Genomic DNA, 19,428 nt, shown 5'->3' with positions numbered 1-19,428 from the left:
AAGGGTCAGGTCAATCCCCATGCTGGGAAGGGAAAGTTCAGGATCCGTAAAAGCCACACTGGAATCTCGCTCCTAGTGGGGGCTGGAGGAGGAGATTGCGGAAGTGTAGGCTGAGCTGGCCCTGGCAAGGCGGATGTAATGCCCTTTCCTGTATAACAGCATGGGTGAGGAGAGGATGGCACCACGCACCAGCGCAGCAGCTTGTCTCTCCTTTCCCAGGTCTCCCGGCCGCTCCCGCAGATTCACCTGCTCTTGGGGAAGTCTTACGTTGGCTACAGGGCAGTAAACACCTCTGCTTTGCAAACTAATCCGTTGATGATAATGTCGCCCCCTGCTGGGAGCTAGGAGGAGACTTCAGCAGGGGTAGGCGATCCTGGGGCAGGGACGATGAGGGCACCTCTAGAGAGAGGGTCTTTCTCCGGCTTGGTTTTAGTTTGAGATGGGGTCTTGGTGTGTAGCTCAGGCGTGGCCTCAAGCTCCAGATGTTCTGGCCTCTGTTTCCAGAGTGCTGGGATTGCAGGGCTGTGCCACCATGCCTGGTTTTACTCTGGGTTTTGAACGCAGTGGATGGATGAAGAGCAGGCAATTGAATCTGGCAGGCCCAGCTCAGATTACAGGCTAGGGAAACAGGCTAGGTCAACGTTTCTCAACCTGTGATCCCTTTGGATCAAAGGACCCTTTCACCTAAGACCATCAGAAAACACGGATATTTACATTACAATTCATAACAGAAGCAAAATTACAGTCATGAAATGGCACCGATAATAATGTTATGGTCAGGGTTCACCACAACACGAGGAACTGTATTAAAGGGTCACAGCGTTAGGAAGGTTGAGAAGCACAGTCTAGCCCTTCTTTGCTACCTAGTCTGGAAGACTGAGGGCCTTGGCAATTGATCTAACTGGCACTCTAGCCTTGGCTCTCAGCTCACTTGATACCGAAGAACTAGAGGAGCCAGTGACAGCAGCCTTTGATGGACACCTACTGTCCTTTCTTATCTTGTTTTTGCCTCGAATATTTTATTTACTTACTTGTTTTCCATGCATACGAGTGTTTTACCTGCATGTCTGTAAGGGCGCCAAGTGCATGCAGTGCTCACAGGCCAACAAATTCCCTGGAACTGCTGCTACGTGGGTGACTGAGAACCAAACCCTGGTCCTCAGCAAGAGCAGTGAGTGCTCCTAACCACCAAGGCACCTCTCCAAGTCCCTTGTTTTTGAGACAGAATTTCTCCATGAATCTGGTCTGAAGCTCAGATTCTTCCTGCCATAGACTTTGAAGTGCTGGGATTTAGAGGCGTATGCAGGCACACTTGGATCAATTACTTAAAATATAACTTTAAACATATATGCCTATATAAACAATATACAAATAGGAATTCACATATTTTTTCCACTGGGGATCAAACCCAGGGGTTTGTACATGCTACACACTGTACCAACAAGCTACATCTGAAGCCCTCTACTTGAAAAAAAAATTAAGTCTCTGGCTGGGAACGTAAAGTAGCATTGTGCTGGTCTCATGTGTGCAAGGTCCTAAGATCTATTGCCCAACACTGAAGAAACCAAATTGAAATAGGAGTGCATTGCAGAGATTTTTGTTAAATGTTGTTTTCAGTACAAAAGAGAGGTCCCCAGAGCAGATACATACACAGGCAGTCCAGAATGTTGAAATGAGTTCTCTTAATGGATGCAAACTAGACCATAGCTACAGATCAGCAACCAGCGGCACCTAGACCGTAGCCACAGATCACAGATCAGCAACAAACTGCACTCCACCTGGGTATAATGTACTTTTTTAAAAAAAAAGACATTTTCTAATGTAGCCCAGGCTGGCCTTAAATGTGTCATGTGGAGGTGGAGGAGAATGATTTTGAATGCCGATCCTCCCGCCTCCACCTCCCAAGGGCTGGGGTTACAGGCATTCACGAGCAAGTCTGGTGTTCTGGAGTGCTGGGTTTTGATTCCAGGGTTCTGTGCAAGCCAGATAAAAACTCGACCAATGAAGCTATAACTCCAAACCTTGCTTCACACTTTTCTGGATCAGAAGAGTTTTCACAGTGTTCAGAACTCCATAGCTTCCAGTGATATCTCACAGAAAATGGAAGAGGCACACTATGGAGAACTCCCAGTTTTTTGCTGAAGAAGCGTAGTAACTTGGAGGGGTCCGTTCAGGAGCCATTTTCAATTTTTCCTTTACACTTGCTATTCTAGCACCCATATGACTAGAACGCACCCCCCTCCCACCCCCGCGACTTCCGATTTCCTCTCTAGAGGAGCCACTATCTGCACCACCGAATGCAACAACTAGGTCTATTTTTGACCTTTCTATAAATATAATCACAGGAGAGATAGATGCTCGCTCATGTCTGACGTCTTTCAGCGGAGCATGTATCGCGTGAGGCGTATTGCCTTTCCTTGTGCTCTGGTATCTCATAGAGTGAGCAGGTCCCAGTGCACCCGTTCCTGTGCTGAGAGGCATTTGGGTGGTTTCCAGTCGGAGGGAACATCCTTGCTCTGTGGACAGCCTCGTGCATGCCTTTTTAGGCACTGTGCCCGAGACGCTGTTGGAACGAGATTGCTGGTCACAGGCCGCAGCGGGAGCAGCCTCAGATGGTGTTGGCTTCTGAAAGTGGTGGGTTGAACCCATCTCCTAGCTTCTGGGAGCTGGAGCTTTCTCGCTGGCCTGGCTTCTGCTGGCTCTTCCAGGTGCTGTCTTTCACCCCAGGGCGATTTCCCAAATGCCACCTAAGGAGGTTGCCTTTCAGGAGTGTTTAGTCTTTTGATGCAGTTCTTCAAAACTGGCCTTTTTTTTTTTTAAAAAAAAAAAAGATTAAAAAAAAGATTTATTTATTTATGGGGCTGGAGAGACGGCTCAGAGGTTAAGAGCACTGACTGCTCTTCTAAAGGTCCTGAGTTCAATTCCCAGCAACCACATAATGGTTCACAACCATCTATAAAGAGATCTGATGCCCTCTTCTGGTGTGTAGGCAAACATACAGACAGAACACTGCATGCATAATAAATTTTAAAAAGATTTATTTATTTATTTATTTTTGAGACAGGTCTCACTGTGTAGCCCTGGCTGGCCTGAAACTTGGTCTGGAGATCAGGGCTGTAGTTCTGGTTGGTGCAGTGTTTATCTAGAATGTATAGAATCCTGAGAGCTATCCCCAACACCGCAGGGCTCACAGAGATCCATCTGCCTCTGCCTCCCAAGTGCTGGGAATAAAGGCAAACACCACCATCTCTTATCTTTAAAAGGATTCTGCCTTTGTGTATGTGTCTGTGTAGGGATATGTGCAGGTGAGTACGAGACCCCATAGAGGCCAAAAGAAGGCCTCAGAGTCTCTGGAGCAGATGGTTGTGAAGTACACAGTGTGGGCGTGTGTTAGGAACTGAAGTCCCCTGCAGGAATACTACACACTCGTAACTAAAACCTGGGACCTTTGAATGCTAAGCAAGCACTCTGCCCCAAAGCATACCTGCCTCTGACCTTGACGGTCATTTTGTTGCTGTTTATTTTTTGTGAAGTGGTTGTGCTACGTAGCCCTACTTGCACTTGGTCTGGTACTTACTATGTGAGCTAGACCCAGCTTGTCATTGTATGCAGGATATAAATGGAAGTAGGTATGCTTTATGCTTGTGTGCAAGCATTTATTTTACACTTGATCTTAGTCAAAAGGCTGAGAATTGGTTTTGTTTGTGAGACAAAGTCTGTAGCTCAGGCTGGTCTGGAACTTAGGAATTCTCCTGCCTCAGCTTTTTGAGTGCTGGGATTATAGGTGTGAAACACCACACCTGGATTTGTGGTTATTTATTTTTATTTATTTATATTTTAGATGTGTTTGTTTTATGTGTTTTGCCTGCATACGTATAAGTGAATCCCATGTGCAGTGCTCATGGAGGACAGAAGAGGGAGTTAGGTACCCCGAAACTGGAGTTACAGATGCTTGTTACATATGGGTGCTGGGGATCAAACCCAGGTCCTCTGCAAGAGCAAAAAGTGCTCCTAATGCCGAACCATCTCTTTAGCTGCCTAAAAATCACATGGAGGTGGTGCACACGCCTTTCATCCCAGCATGCATGAGATAGAGGCAGGAGGTAGATCTCTATGAGTTCAAGGCCAGTCTGGTCTACAGGGTGAGTTCCAGGACAGCCGTGGTTACAAAGAGAAACCTTGAAGCACGTGGGTTCCTCTGCCTTCCCACCTATGATTTTCCAGAACTTGTGATTTACTTTAAGGTCAAATCTCAGTACTCCTGGCTCTAGGGTGTATCTGCCCTCCCCACACACCTGCTGTCTGTACCTTTGTCACTTTGTGACTCTAGAGTGTGTCTGTCCCCCCGCCCATGCCTGCTGTCTGGTCCTTTGTCAGACTTTTGTACTGACCTTTTCGTTTAGTTCCTTGAATGCATCAGATTGTTCCCCCATGCTTGTGGGCTTGTACCTCTTGCTCTCTCTGGCTGGAATACACCTCCCTGGATGGAAACCTGGAATTCTTTGCTGCCCATCTTAGTTCAAATGCCACAGCTTACTGATGGTATTTTTTTTTAAGGTTTGAGTATGAGTGCTCTATCTGCATATATGGCTTTGTGCCAGAAGAGGGTACCAGGTCCCATTAGAGATGGTTGTGAGCCACCATGTGGTTGCTGGAAAATTGAACTCAGGACCTCTGGAAGAGCAGCTGGTGCTCTTTACTGTTGAGCCATTCATTTCTCCAGCCCCGATTAGTGACGTTTTATCTGATGTAGAAACTTTGAAATAAGCAGAAAGAGTTATTTATGGTGTAGGAGGCCCTTCTGTATTTGTGTTACTTTCATTGGTTGAATAAAGAAACTGCCTTGGCCTTTTGATAGGGCCAGGCACTTAGGTGGGCCAAGTAGACAGAACAGAATGCTGGGAGAAGGAAGGCAGACAGAGAACCGCTATGGAGCTGACAGGTCAGACATGCTGAATCTTTCCTGGTAAGCCACGACCTCAAGGTGACATACAGTATTAGAAATTGGTTAAATCAAGATGTGAGAGTTAGCCAATAAGAGGCTAGAGATAATGGGCCAGGTAGTAATTTAATTAATACAGTTTCTGTGTGGTTATTTCAGGGGTTAAGCTAGCTGGGTGGCAGGACATGGCCTGCTCCTTCTTATAACATATTGATTTGTTTTTAACATTGATTTATGTCATTGATTGGTTATTGGTATTTTAACATTGATGTACATGCTCATATACCCATGTGCTACTGCACACATGGGGAGTCAGAGACAATTTTGTGGAGTTGGTTCTCTCCTTCCTCCACGTGGGTTCCAGGGATCCCACTCCGCTTATCTGGCTTGGTGGCGAGCGCTCACCTCCCCTCCCCCCATGAGCCAGCTCACAGAACTGAGTTTTTAACAATTGCAGGCTATGTCCATTGGAAGCGGCATGTTTAGTGTTGACATTTTCTCTCTCTGACTCCTACATTCCTTATCTTAGTTTGTGATGCTTTGTTATTATTTTATTATTAATTACTTACGTGTTACATATGTGTATACATGTGTGCATATACCTTGTCAAGGAAGGCATGCATGTACAAGAGTGTGTATGGAGGTGCATGTGTGCACTTGTGTTTGGGGGGGGCTAGAGGTAGACACTGAGTTCTTCCTTTGTTGTCTTTATTGTGCTCCACATTATTTTATTTTATTTTTTATTTTTTTACATTATTTTATTTATTTGTACTTTTTTGTTTTGTTTTTTACTTTTTTCTTTGAGACAAGGTCTCTCTACATAGTAGCCCTGGCTGTCCTGGAACTCTCTCTGTAGACCAGGCTTACCTTGAACTCACAGAGCTCCCCCTGCCCGTGGCTCTGAGTGCTGGGATTAAAGGTATGCATCACAACTACTGGCTTGCTTGCTTATTTATTTATTTATTTATTTATTTATTTATTTATCTATTTATTCTCCATCTCCTCATTGTTTCATTATTGCTATTATTATTATAACTATCTTATGAGTGTTTTGAGACAGGGTCTCTCTACGTAGCTCTGGCTGGACTGGAACTCACTGTGTAGACCAGGCTGACCTTGAACTCACAGAGGTCCACCTGCTTCTGACTCCCAGTTCTGGGATTAAAGATGTGACCACCATGCCCTTCACCTTTTTTTTTTTCTGACTCTGATTTATTTGATCTATTCATACCTGCAGATGACACAATCTTCTAATCTTCTTATTCATTAGGCTGAGAAACAATGAATTATTCTATTGTTTGCAAATACAAATTTTCTTTATTCATTCCTTGGTTGAGGCTATCCATAACTTGCGAACTGTGAATATAGGCATTTAGGGATTTCTGTTATACTACCTTCTTCTTTTTTTTTTTTTATTTCTGAAACAGGATTTCACAAAGTAGCTTTGGAGCTTGTCCTAGAACTTGCTCTGTAGACCAGGCTGGCCTTGAACTCAGAGATTCATCTGCCTCTCCCGAGTGCTGGGATTTAAGGCATACACCACCACCACCTGTTATTTTAAGACAAGTTCTCTCACTGAACCTGGGACTCACCAGTCCAGACAGATTAGCTGGCCAGGGAGCCCATAGGAATCACATGACTCTGCTCTCCCGCCCCCAGTGCCAGGATCCCAGGAGTGCATCACCCGGGTTGGCTTTTTACATGGACACTAGGAATCGAAACTCAAGTTCTCATGCTTGCCTGGCAGGCACTTAACCAATGGAGCTGACTGTCCAAACCCTCGTGGAGCCTTAAGCTGTGGACGGCCCTGGGGCCTGCGAAGGATTCTTGTCAGGGACTGGCGCATGTGACCAGGGCTCTTTTTATTCAGAAATTCTGCCTCCCATGGACTGAGCTGGTTTCCAGTCTATTTCCAAATTCCTTCCAACATCCTGGATCTAGAAAATATATCTGTTCTTTTTTTTCTCTCTCTCCTTTGAACTGGCTGTAAATCTGCAAGGTTTCCTCATCAATAATTATTTAATAAAAATTTTAATACAGATTCATTTTTAAAAATCTGTATGAGCCGGGCGATGGTGGCGCACTTCTTTTAATCCCAGCACTCGGGAGGCAGAGGCAGGTGGATCTCTGTGAGTAGGAGGCCAGCCTGGTCTACAGAGTGAGTTCCAGGACAGCCAGGGCTACACAGAGAAACCCTGTCTCGTAAAACAAAAAAACAAAATCAAAACAAAATCTGTATGAGAACAACAATGTTGCCTTTTTGGAAATTATCTTTTTACATTGACCTTCCAGGAACACCCCCCCCTCCACCCCTCCCCTACCCTCACCCCCACCCCCCGCTTTCTGAGTCTCGTCCCTGTTTCTGCTTCAGTGCTTGCTTTGGGAGATCCCTCTATTCACTTTTTTCTTTGCCTTTGCTGCTTGGTCCCTGTCCTGGCTGCTGCCCATGGTAGGCATGCAAACAATATATCTCTGGGGCTAGGGTGTAACTCAGTGGTATTGTGCTTGCTTAGCATTCTAATGGCCCGGATTTGACCCCTAACAGGGCAAAAATAAAAAAATTATAAAATCTATAGACGCATAAATATAATTGACTGAATGAAGTGTAGCTGAGATACTGTGCACCTGTGACCTGGGCACATGGTAGGCAAAGACAGGAGGATTACAAGTTAGAGGCCAGTCTGGGCTAGATGGTGAGGTTAAGGTAGCCTGGGCTACATGGTGGAAACTTGTCCTAAAACACAACATGACAAAACAGTAATAAAAAGTAAAAGAAAACCAAACCAAAGATGAGATCTAATTGCCAGAGTGAAGGAAGTCAGGCTCGGCAGCCCTGCTGGGCTGGGCACCCGCTCCACACCCTCCTCCCTCCCTCACAGGGCCGTCTGGCTGGCTTGTATTCAGCCTGCTGTGTTCCCATGGATCCTCCCCTTCGGGTCAAACAAGGACAGGCCTCGCCCGGCACACGGAGCTCTGACAGGTAAATCAGTCATGCTTTTCTGGTTCACACCAGCTTCAGGCGGTTCCCCTCTTCTCAGACTGATAACCTGCCTGCCTGCTGTGGTTACGTGGAAGTCAGAAGCGTTCGTAGCCAGCACTCTAGCCTGGACGGCAGACCCCTCTGCCAACTAGCACTGGCCGAGTGCTTGGGTTCCCAGGAATGGCTGAAGTCAGAGCCCAGGCTCCCTCTCACTGAGGAAGCTCTTGTTTTGAAATAGCCGTCACAGGCTCACGTGCCAGGCTTGGCATGCAGTCTTGGGGTTCACTAATTTGTTTGTTTTGCTGTTTTGACCTTTGTTGTTTGTTTGGATATAGGTTCTCAATATATAGCCTTGGCCGGCCTGGAACTCATTATATAGACTAGGCTGGCTTTGAATGCATTGATTTGCCTCTCAAGTGCTGGGATTAAAGGTGTGTACCACCACACAGGGAAATCTAACTTATTTTTACATTAGAGTCCGGAAGGGCGAGGGACTTGTCTTATCCCCAGCAATGAGTAGGAGAGCCCCGACTTCAGCCAGACAGCAGAACCCTGGGGCCTCCACCGTCAGCCCCTCGCCACACAGAAGACATTACAAGAGAAATAGATATTTGTTGAGCATTCATCCCAGGCCAAGCCCTATGTTGTGGCCCTCTCCCACACTTCCTGCTGATTTTTTAAAGAAATAACTTCTAATTTTATTCACTATTGTTAGTGTACATGTGTGTATATATGGGTGTGGGGGGGCACCTGTGCCATGGCATACTTAGGGGACAATTTTATGGAGTTGGTTCTCTCCTTCCCTCTTTATATGGTACCCTGGTGTGTGTGTGTGTGTGTGTGTGTTTGTGTGTGTGTGTGTGTGTATACATATATGTGAACCTGAGACAAACTAAAGTTATCTGAGAAGATGAACCTCAATTGAGAAAATGCTTCCATCAGAATGCCCACAGGCAAATCTGTGAGGCATTTTCTCTCCCTCCCTCCTCCCTACCCCTCCTTCCCCCCTCCTTTCCTTCCCTTTCGTTTTAGATTTATTTTCTTTCTTTCTTTCTTTCTTTCTTTCTTTCTTTCTTTCTTTCTTTCTTTCTTTATGGATATGAGTGTTTTGCCCGCACATTTTATCTGCACACCAGAAGAGGGCATCGTGTCCTCTTCTACAGTGTTAGACGGTCGTGAGCCGCCACGTGGATGCTGGAAATTGAGCCCAGGCCTCTGAAGAACAACCAGTGCTCTTCCACTGAGCTAGCTCTCCAGCCACAAAGCCGTGTAGGCTTTTTGGTTTTTATTCTGTTTTGTTTTCTGTCTGTTTGATTGTTTGTTTTTGAGACAGGGTCTCATTATGTAGTCCTGGCTGGCCTGGAACTCACAGAGGTCCACTTGCCCCTGCCTCCTGAGGACTGGGATTAAAGGCGCATGTGTACCTGCCCTGCATTTCCTTGATTAATGACTGATGAAGGAGGAGCAGTTACTGTGGGCAACGTTGCCCGTGGGCAGGTGGTCCTGAGTTGTATAAGGAAGCAGGCTGGGCAAGCGCGCGCGTGTGTGTGTGTGTGTGTGTGTGTGTGTGTGTGCATGTGTGCGTGCGTGTGTGTGTGTGTGTGTGACAAGAAGCCAGTAAGCAGCACCCCTCCATGACCTGCTTTGGTTCCTGCCTCTAGGCTCCTGCCCTGTATTTAATAAACCCTTTCCTTCCCAAGTCGCCTTTGCCAAGTCTTCTATCACAGCCACAGGAACCTAAGGCAAACAGCTTCTGAGGATCTAAAGGAGGCTGGCAGATCAACGTGTTTGGGTGCCAAGCACAAGCACTTGCTGAGCCATCTCACTGTCCCCCCTTTTACAAAATAGTTTATTTTGTGTGTATGTGTATAGCAGACGCATGTGTCTGGGTGTGTGCGCCCCTTTACACACGGAGGCCAGAGGAGGGTGCCTGTTATCCGGCTCTTTCACCGAACCTGGAGTTAAGTTGGAGGCCAGCAAATCTTGGTCTCTATATCCACCAGCACTTGGTGGGAGGTGCTCGTATGGCCGGCCACTCGTGGTTGTTTACATGGGTACTGGGGACTTGAACTCAGATCCTCATGATTGTTCAGCAGGAGCTCTTGCCCCCTGAGCCACATCCTCAGCCTCCAGGTTTTCCATTACTGAGCTCATCTGTGAGAGAGGGGATATGACTGTGGCCTAAGACTAGGGTGGGATCCTCAGGTTTGTTTGTCCCCTAGAGGGACTCTCAGCCCTCAGGAAAGGTTTTGCCAGCAGTTACCGTCCATCCTGGCGGAAGGATAAAGACTAAAATCAGGCTCTGGGAGAGAACCTAGGTCGGAGTCCCCATCATATCATCACTACCGTCCTTGTCACCCCCATCATCGTTATCCATGTCCTTATCACCACTCTCAAACAGGCAATTCCAGGAAGGAACAGACTAAGCAACAGGCACATGGATAGACAGACACACACACGCACACACACACATACACATACGCACACACACATACACACACATATGAGCACACACGCACACAGATGTGTGCGCACACACGCACACACATGTGCACACACACACACGCACGCGCACACGGTAGGGCTTTAGATCCATATGTTCTGACTCCAGTACCTGTGCTCACCAGGAAATCACATTGCTTTTCGTCTTCCCATAAGACACTGGCTGGCTAAGCCGGGTGGTGGTGGCACACACCTTTAATTTCAGCACTCGGGAGGCAGAGGCAGGCAGATCTCTGTGAGTTTGAGGCCAGCCTGGGCTACAAAAGCTAGTTCCAGGACAGGCTCCAAAGCTACAAAGAAACCCTGTCTTGAAAACCAAAACCAAAACCAAAACCAAAAACAAAACACTGATGCTAGATGCAGGGGTGAGCCCCCTCCTGGCTGGTCATTGTGGCTAGATGCAGGGGTGAGCCCCCTTCTGACTGCTCGCTGCAGCAAGCTTGGAAGGAAGCCTGTCCACTCTTCCTCCTTTCCTTCCGCTCTCCCTTGTGTCCTCTCTGCCTCCTCAGCAGTAACTTCTTTACCCCACAGGGAAGGTCGAGTGCTTCTCAGACTACATGACCCTGCAGGTCCCGAGGAGCCACGTGCAGGGTTTGAGACAGTGGCTGGCATGGGTCCTGCACCCGCCGGGTAAGCTATCTTCTCAGCCCTCCAGGTTCTCCAATGCGTTTCTCACACCAGGACATGGGCACTGCAGTTCCCTGAAAGGCTTTGCTGGGCTACAAGCTTGCTCCTTTCCAGGCCTGCCCTGACCTTCTCAAGGTCACACACTCATCCCAGTTCCTCTCAATCTGGTTTCTACTTAAAATGACCTTCTACTCTTGTTCACACGCTTGTCATCAGTGCCGCCAGCAGGTCGCAGGGAGCAGGCACAGCCCATGTGCTCCGTGTTGTTCCTGCAGGATTAAGGACACTGTCTCATGCTTAGGAGACTCCTAATAGACATTGCTCAGTGGACAAATGGCCCCAAACCTGGATTGAAGTGCCCATCAGGTGCTAGTATGTCCCTAAACTTAAATCACACTGTGAGGTTAATGGGACAATTTTTAAAAATGTATTTCTTAAAATTTCTGTTTATTTTATTAGTTGTGTGTGTGTGTACATGCGCTTGCGTGCAAACTAAAATTCAGTGTTTACAGAACTGTGCCACAGTTTGCGTGTGGAGGTCAGAGGATGCCTTGCAGGGTTTGGTTCTCTCCTTCAACCACGTGGATCCCAGATATTGAACTCAGGTCATCAGGCTTGATGACAAGCGCCTTTACCCACTGAGCCTTCTTGCTGGCCCACGGTTCTTTCTTCTCTTTAAACCTCTATTGCACGTGTATGGGCATTTTGCTGTATGTGAGTCCGTGCACCACATACCTGCACAGCCAGTGGGAGCCAGAAGAGGGCGTAAGCCTCCTGGAACTGGGGCAGCAAATGGTTGTGGGTTACTGTGTGAATGTTGGAAGCTAAGCCAGGTCCTCTGAAGAGCAGCAGCCAGGGCTCTTAGCCACGGAGTCTACTCTCCAATCCCTGGTCCATGGTCTTACCCACTGGAACCACTATCTCATGCTTGGTGGGGGAGTTTCATACCTAAAACAGCCAAATGGAGGGCAAATTATGGCTTTCAGAAAACTTTGAGCCATGAGCTTACCCGTTTTCCAGGAGGAAGGCCTTCTGGGAACTTCTAGAAGGAACCAGAATAGAGAGAACGTACCTGAAGCACACCACCTGAGATGCCTTTGGTCATAGAAGCTGCAAGGAAGACATCCAAATGTTTCCTCTCCTTTGTACAATACTGAAGAAATCAAGGAGGGAAGCCTTCCCATCTCAGAAAGCCTTTCCTTTCCCTCCTTCCCTCCCTCCCTCCCTACCTCCCTTCCTTCCTTTATTTTTGATGTTTCGACCTTCCTTTAGTTTTTTAAGGCAGGTTCATATGGTGTAGCCCAGGCTGCCCTATGTGGTCCAGGCTGGCCCCAGACTCATGGCAGTCCTGTTTCAGTCTTCCCAGCGTTGGAATTAGAGTTGTGAGCCATCACGCCTGGCTTAGTCTGGGAATTCTACAGTGCTGTCTGGGACTGCTGTGTCCTGAATCCTGAACTGGCCCTAGGATGGTCAGTCAGCCGGCAACGCCTCTGGAACCGAAGTGGCATTTGTGTATTAAAAGGCCACTTTTCCAGGAGAAAATGCGAGGATACATTAAGCTGTCGCCTGTTCTTTGGAAAGCCATTATTAATGGAAAACAATAGATTAATAGTTTTAAAACGCTTGTTCAATAAGTAATTTTTATGGCTCTGGATAGAGCCCATTAAACACTTCTGTGTGTTATTATAAAGAAGTTTTAAGTGTAAAATCATAAAGTCAATAATCAGGGAATTAGTCACAGCAGCCAGCCACAGGCCATTAGTTTTAGACGCTGTCAGAGACACCTGTGGCTTCGGAGGAAGCGTTGGCTTTTCCTTGACTCGGCAGCGCCAGGTGGGATGCAGAAACGCTGCTGCCTGCTGCCTTCCATAAAGTTGAAGGGACAGCAAGCAGGTGCGAGCAGCGGGATGCGGGCAAATATTTACAAAGTGCAGACGTGAATGGGAAACCAAAGGGACCCGGGTCAATTTGCACATCCAGGCTGAGACACTTTATTTCCCCAGCGATCCGCCTTTCAGAGCCACAGGCTCGGCCTTGATCTCCTGCTAAAGATAGCTGTGAAGGCTGCGCGCCCTTAGAAGGAAGGCTTGTCACCCGAGAGTCCCCCCACATCCAGGCTGCCGGAGCTGTCTCCTGCAAGGGCGTATTCCTCCTCTGTCAACTATCTGGGAATGAAAGTGTGGGCTTTGGGGCGGGAGGGTGGGGGACTTGATTAAAAGAAAAAAAAAACACCTCAAAAGCAACACAAGATAATTATGGAAACAGAAGAAATCTAAAGACGATAATGAAAACTGCCTGTAATCCCTCTGCTCAGTGATATTCCTCTTTGTGTTTTCCTCATCCAATAAATGTTTACTGAGAACCCTCTCCGCGCCAGATGCAGCTTAAGGCGCTAGGGATATGGCGAAGAACAAAACAGATAAATACTCTTGGCGCCATGGGGCTGGCATTTGGGTGGAGGGCCACAAGACCACTGCTGTAGTCCTAGCCGGTTTTCAGCAGGCGAGGTGGTAATTGTGATGCAGGAAGGGGGCCTGAGAGCAGGGCGAGGTTAAGAGAGGGTGATGGAGCCTCTGCTGGCAGAGGCCTCGTTGACAAGCGGGATTGACTTAAAGACTTGAGAGTGGTGGACTGAGCCACGCAGGTAGCTAGAAGAGCAGTCCAGGTGGAAGATATCGCCAGTGAAAAGGTCCCAGGTGTACCCACGATGCGTTAGAAGTAACAGGGAGGCCAGTATGGCTAAGGCAGAGGGAGAGAGAGCAGTGAGAGACTAGGTGTGTCTCACATGGGTCTCTGAATGGAGAGCACAGCCATCTGCGGAAGGCTTGAATGGGACTCTGTGGGCTGCTGTGGATGGAAGGAGCCGGAGAGGAACGAGAAGGCAGCTTCTACAGCCCAGGCTGGGCCCAGAGCTGGGAGGTGGGTGGGATGGGAGAGCCTGCATGTATATCTGGCAGGACCAACAGGCTTCCTGTCTTTGCTGTTGTCTGGCGCTCCAGGGCAGAGCGGCCATGGGCTTATGTCTGGGTGTTGGATGCTCCTGACCTGGCCTCCGCTGTTCTCCCATGGTCCTGTCTGTTTCTGCCACAGGCACCACGAGGGCCCCTAGCCACCTGGATTCTCTTCTTACCAAATGTGGTTTCCTCTTGCGTCCTGCTCAGGAGGGCAGCTTCATCTTCCGAGCTCTGTACTCGGGCTGCTTTGTGCAGAAAGAGGTGGGTTTGGGAAACTATTGCTTTGCCATGCTGAGGTCAGTGCCCCACGTATCCTAGGATGCCAGGCAAGTGCACAACCATTGAGTTACACATCCAGCGTCTCCCTATGAACCCTAGCCTGGAACATACCACCTATGTAGACCAGACTGGCCTCGAACTCACAGAGAGCTGTCTGCTTCTGCCTCCCAAATGCTGGGACTAAAGGTGTGCACCACCAACTCCACACAACCCCCTCCCCTTTAAAAAAGAAAAGCAATCTTTAATTTTGAGGCAGGCTCTCTCTGCACAGGCTGGCATTGAACTCACTCGATAGCCCAAGCAGTCCTTGGCTCCTCCTGCCTCAGCCTCCTGAGTGCTGGGTTCTAGGTGTGTATCCCCACGCCTGGCTTATCATCTTCTCGCCAGCAGCCCCCCTGCCCCTCTCTCTTCTGTCATCACTGCCGACCTTGACAGTCCCTCACCCCCACATACCATGCCTCACCCCCCACTCCAGAGCTCACACTCGGGCTTCTTGCAGGGATGAAGAGGGATCCCTTGGCCGGGCATGTTGAAGTTCTGTTGCAGAAACAGCCATGTGCTGCTTGCTCTCATGTGTGGGGCTTCAACTGCCTCAGCTGTACAATGGGACCAAGGGATTTCTTCCTGGGGTCGAAGGAAACAAGCTGTGAGCAGAGATTTGTTTGTTGTCAGGAATGAGCGGATAAAAACCCAAGCTGACTCTTTAAGGGTGACCTTCTGAAAGACAGAGCAGGGACTTCCCCTGTCAGGGCTGAACTGTCACAGGCCAGAATCTGCCCAGGTCCCCTGTCCCAGAGACCCTTCCACTTGCTGCTTAGCTCCTTCATGAGACAGGCTTCTCATTGCGCACGCTGTGAGCGGAGGCTGACCTATAATTGTGACCTATTAACTGCATGTTCTTTCGTTTGAATGTGTGAATTTTGCCCGTCGTCCAGAAAGCAAATTACAGGTTGGAAATCAGAATGTTTCAAAAAGGGACAAAAAGGCTGAAGCAGAGTGATCTCTGTATAATGAAGTGTCCCGTGATCACGTCCAGGCTGAGTGAACAGAGGGTCCGCTGCCACCCCTCATTCATTCAGGTAACAACTTGGAGAGGCCTGGGAGGGTTCGGGGAGAGTCCAGGAGGGCCCGGGAGAACTAGGGAGGACTGGGGAGGACAAGGGAGAGTCCGGGGAGGGTCCAGGGGGGTGGGGAAGGTCCAGAGAGGGTTGGGGAAGACCAGGGAGGGTTGGGGAGGGTCCAGGAGGGCTGGGGAGGACTGAGGAGAACTGGGGAGTACGAGGAAGGGTAGGGAGGGCCAGGAAGGGTCCGGGAGGTTTCCGATGCTGGTGATGGTCATCGGGGGCTGGCTTCTCTTCAAAGGCCCAGGATAGACTGTGGTTCCTGAACTTTGGGATGTAGTCCAGCAGAAGTGAGAGCTAGGGACACAGGATAGGCCCATTCTCTGCGGACATTTAGTGCTGACTGGATATCACCTCCCTCTGGGCTTTTGGGTATTGAGTCCTGTGTTGGGATAAGGGGTGGTGACAAACGAAGTCTCTGCAGCTGTGTTCTTTAAGTCATCAAGTGAACGTCAGAACAACGGGAGTGTGTCCTCTGTGTCCTCTGTGTTTTTCTCTGCGGATTAAGAAAAGTTGCTGGCAAAAAAAAAAAAAAAAAGTAAAAAGACTGGGTGGTGGCGCACGCCATTAATCCCAGCACTCGGGAGGCAGAGGCAGGCAAATCTTTGTGAGCTCGAGGCTAGCCTGGTCTACAAGAGCTAGTTCCAGGACAGGCTCCAAAGCTACAGAGAAACCCTGTCTCGAAAAACCATAAAAAAAGGAAGGAAGGTTGCTGACTTGCCATCAGTCTATCCTCTCCTCATCCTTCGCCCCCTCCCTGTTCTCTCTCTCTCTCTCTCTCTCTCTCTCTCTCTCTCTCATGCCTGCGATGAGTTTCTTGTGTGTCAGGGTTGGAGGACAGCCTCAGCAGTCAGTTCTCACCTTTCTTTCTTTGAGACAGGGCCTCTCATTGCACCTCCCTGTGCCAGGCCGTCTCCCTTCTGAGGAGCCTCTGGGCGCTGCCTCCTGTCTGGCTATGGGCATGCTGAGATGACCGACTCCAGCTACCGCATCTGGTTTTGTGGGGGTTCTGAGGTGCCAAACTCAGGTCCCTACCTGTTTGAGGCAAGCGTTTTATCCACAGAACAATTTCCACAACACTGGATCCTGATTTAACTTAGATCATGTCAAAGAATTACAGGCCTCAGGTTTGGGGGTGAGCAAGGGCCCAGGTTCCATCCCCGGCACCGAGGAGCGATGTACCATGCTCACTGGGAAGAACACAGGCCTCCGGCGTACTTCAGTTGTGTCCTTGCTTGGTGGCATCCTTGAGCTCCAGTTTCTCTGTGGCCCTGGACTAGAGAGAGGCTTGACTGGGAACGGGGGTGGGGGGGTTTGCAAATTCACAGCAGAAATGAATGTGTCAGATGGAGAAAGGAGTAAGGAGTTGAACTCAAGCCGCCATTTCTTCAGCAAAGCTTATCTTCCTCTCATCCTGCCGCACCGGGCATGGCTGTGGCTGCTGCTTTGTAAATTATTTACGTTGGCGCTAAGGATGGAACTCAGGACTTTACATCTATTAGGCAAGCGTTCTGTCCGTGAGCCGTGCCCCTGGCCCCTCACTGATAGATTCCAGGCAAGTTCTCTGCCACTGAGCCATGCCCCTGCCCCTGCTCTGCTGATGTTGACTGTCTCACTTTTACAGCAGCGTGGGTAGGAAGTGCTGTTTATGCCTCCCTGCTACAGAGTGGACAAGTGGGCAAAACGTGAGTAGCTAGGGTTCCATGGCTGCTAGTGGCAGAATGCGGTTATGAGCCAGAAGTGTATCGGGGCCCTGGCCAAGCTAGAACAGGCCCCTTCGGTGAGCTGTCACTCAACCTCTGCCTCATCTTGCTAGAAATTTCAGCTTTTAAAGGAGAAACAGGAAATCTATAGTTGCATGTGAAATTACACTTTAGAAAGTTGACTTCGGGCTGGGAAAGTAGTCCAGAGGTCGAGCGCTAGTCTAGCCATGTGTGAGGCCCTAGGCTCCCGCCTCAGCAAGGGAAAAATGCTGACTTTACTCATGGAACAGTTTTTTTTTTTTTTTTGAGCAGTTGTTTCCTTATTTTGAAACAAGGGTCTCATGCATCTCAGGGTGACCTTGAACTTGCTATGCAGGAGGAGATGACCTTGAATTTCTGATTATTATTATTATTTGAGACAAGGATTCTCTACGTCACAGTTCTTGCCATCCTGGAACTCACTCTGTAGACCAGGCTGACCTTGAACTCACAGAGGTACACCGTCTTCTGCCTCCCGAGTGCTGGGATTACAGGCGTGCACCACCATGGCCTGCTTGAACTTCTAATTGCCTTGCCTCCATATCCCAAGTGCTAGGATTAGAGGTGTGATGCCACACCTGGTTCATGTGGTGGCGGAGACTACTACAGCTTCACACATGCTAAGGGAACACTCTGAAACACATCCCCGGCTTCCAAAAATGTTAACTTTAACTTTGAAAGGACCGTGACACCAAACAGGATGTTGAAGTTAGAGCAGGGTTTGATGGCATACACCTGGAATCCAGAACACAGGCAGTTAAGGCAAGGGGACTGTAAGTTTGAAGTCAGCAAGTGGGTAAAGGTGCTTGCCGCTAAACCTGAGTTTGTTTCCTGGGACCCATGTAGTGGAAAGAGAGAACTGACTCCTGTGAGTTGCCCTCTGACCTGCATACATGAACCATGATACTTGCAAACACACATACACACAATTAAAAAAAAAAACAACCCAAACAGCCAAAACCCCAAGTGCTCAATTTTGTCTGATGCCACAAGGAAGGAAGAAAGGAGAGGAGAGGAGATGCTTGAAGGGAGGATGGAGAGAAAGACCTAAGGATGACAGCAACCATTCATTTGAGAAGCGTCCATGAGAAGCACATGCTGGATGCCAAGCTCTATACTGGTGCCGATGACCAGATCTGCACGGACACCAGTCTTGCCTCGGGAGGGGCTTTCAGTTCCATTCTCATCTGTCCCGGCCTTTGAAGCAAATGTGCGAAGACAGGGAGAGCTGAGCAGAGGCTGGGACCCCAGCTCTGTGCCTGCCCGCTGTGATCTTGCCTCTGGAGTTCTCTGCTATCCAACTTTAAGAGGCAGTGCCTGAGGCAGAGGGATGTTTAGGTCCCACCGTGGTCATACCAGGCAAGGTGTTATTGTTCCTGAGAGTCACAGGCCTCTTCTTAAAGATCCCCAAGTATGGCCATAGTGGGACGTGGGTTTGACAGTCTGGGGACTGGTCACGGCTCTTTACACTGGCCTGTAATTTTGGGAGCGGCCACCAGGGGACAAGGTTGCCCCTGTCATACAGCATTGGACAGAAACCGGAGCAGAGCAGAGCTAGCGGCCAGTCAAGCACCAACTTTGTCCTTTTAGACCTACTCAGATCCCCAGCATAGGTGTTGGAGCCTACAGGGCTACAGGACCCCCATTTCCCTGGGCAGAGTCTCAGAAAATTGGGCTGCATGGGAGCAATAGTCTCAGCTGCCACCTTCCTTCCCGCCCCCTGCCCTCCCCCGCCCCATCTCCTCTGTTTTTCCCTCACCCAACACAGAACCTCATCACCTCATCGAATTGACTGATTCATTCCTGGTGACTTCTGCAGCCGCTTCCACGGCTGCACCTTGAACTTGCATTAAGTTTTAATTAAAGCCGTTACACCAGCCTTGCCCCTGGCTAAATGCAGCCGCGGGCACAGGGCACATAGATATTTAATACTTTGCCTCTCCCCGCTGATGGTACAGGGTGCCCAAGGGTGTACCCGAGCCATGCCCTGCTTGCAGCGATCTGCGAACTTGCTTAAGTGTGCCCACAAGCCCCGAGCGGGGAGGCTGCGCAATAACTATTCATTGCCCTGGGTTAAGTGTGCCCAGGGGCACCGGTAAACTCAATGCAGTGATTAGCGATTGCTCCCAGGGAAGACTACCCGAGGTCCTGCTGAATGTCTGCAGGCCCTAAATATAGTCGGCTCGTGGCCATTTAAAGGGCATGGCGCGTTTGGCCTGTGCACTTGATCCCACGTCCTTTCCCTTCTTTCTACAAAATGGCTCCCTCCGTGAAAGAGCAC

At 49.0% G+C, this 19,428-nt stretch overlaps 1 protein-coding gene across 1 annotated transcript in view; it reads left to right on the top strand.

Annotated features, from left to right (window-relative positions):
• The window catches only part of Ciroz (ciliated left-right organizer protein containing ZP-N domains), a 32,661-nt gene that overhangs the window by 653 nt on the left and 12,580 nt on the right, over nucleotides 1-19,428 (top strand). The window contains 4 exon segments of the mRNA XM_087906871.1: nucleotides 7,822-7,922; nucleotides 10,956-11,054; nucleotides 14,142-14,266; nucleotides 15,220-15,363. Coding sequence (XP_087762997.1) covers nucleotides 7,822-7,922; nucleotides 10,956-11,054; nucleotides 14,142-14,266; nucleotides 15,220-15,363 — 469 coding nt within the window.

This window comes from Myodes glareolus, chromosome 6 (assembly GCF_982192425.1).
Source record: "Myodes glareolus chromosome 6, mMyoGla1.1, whole genome shotgun sequence".
In the NCBI taxonomy this organism is placed as follows: Eukaryota; Metazoa; Chordata; class Mammalia; order Rodentia; family Cricetidae; genus Myodes; species Myodes glareolus.
This window is presented reverse-complemented; position numbering and strand designations above follow the sequence as displayed.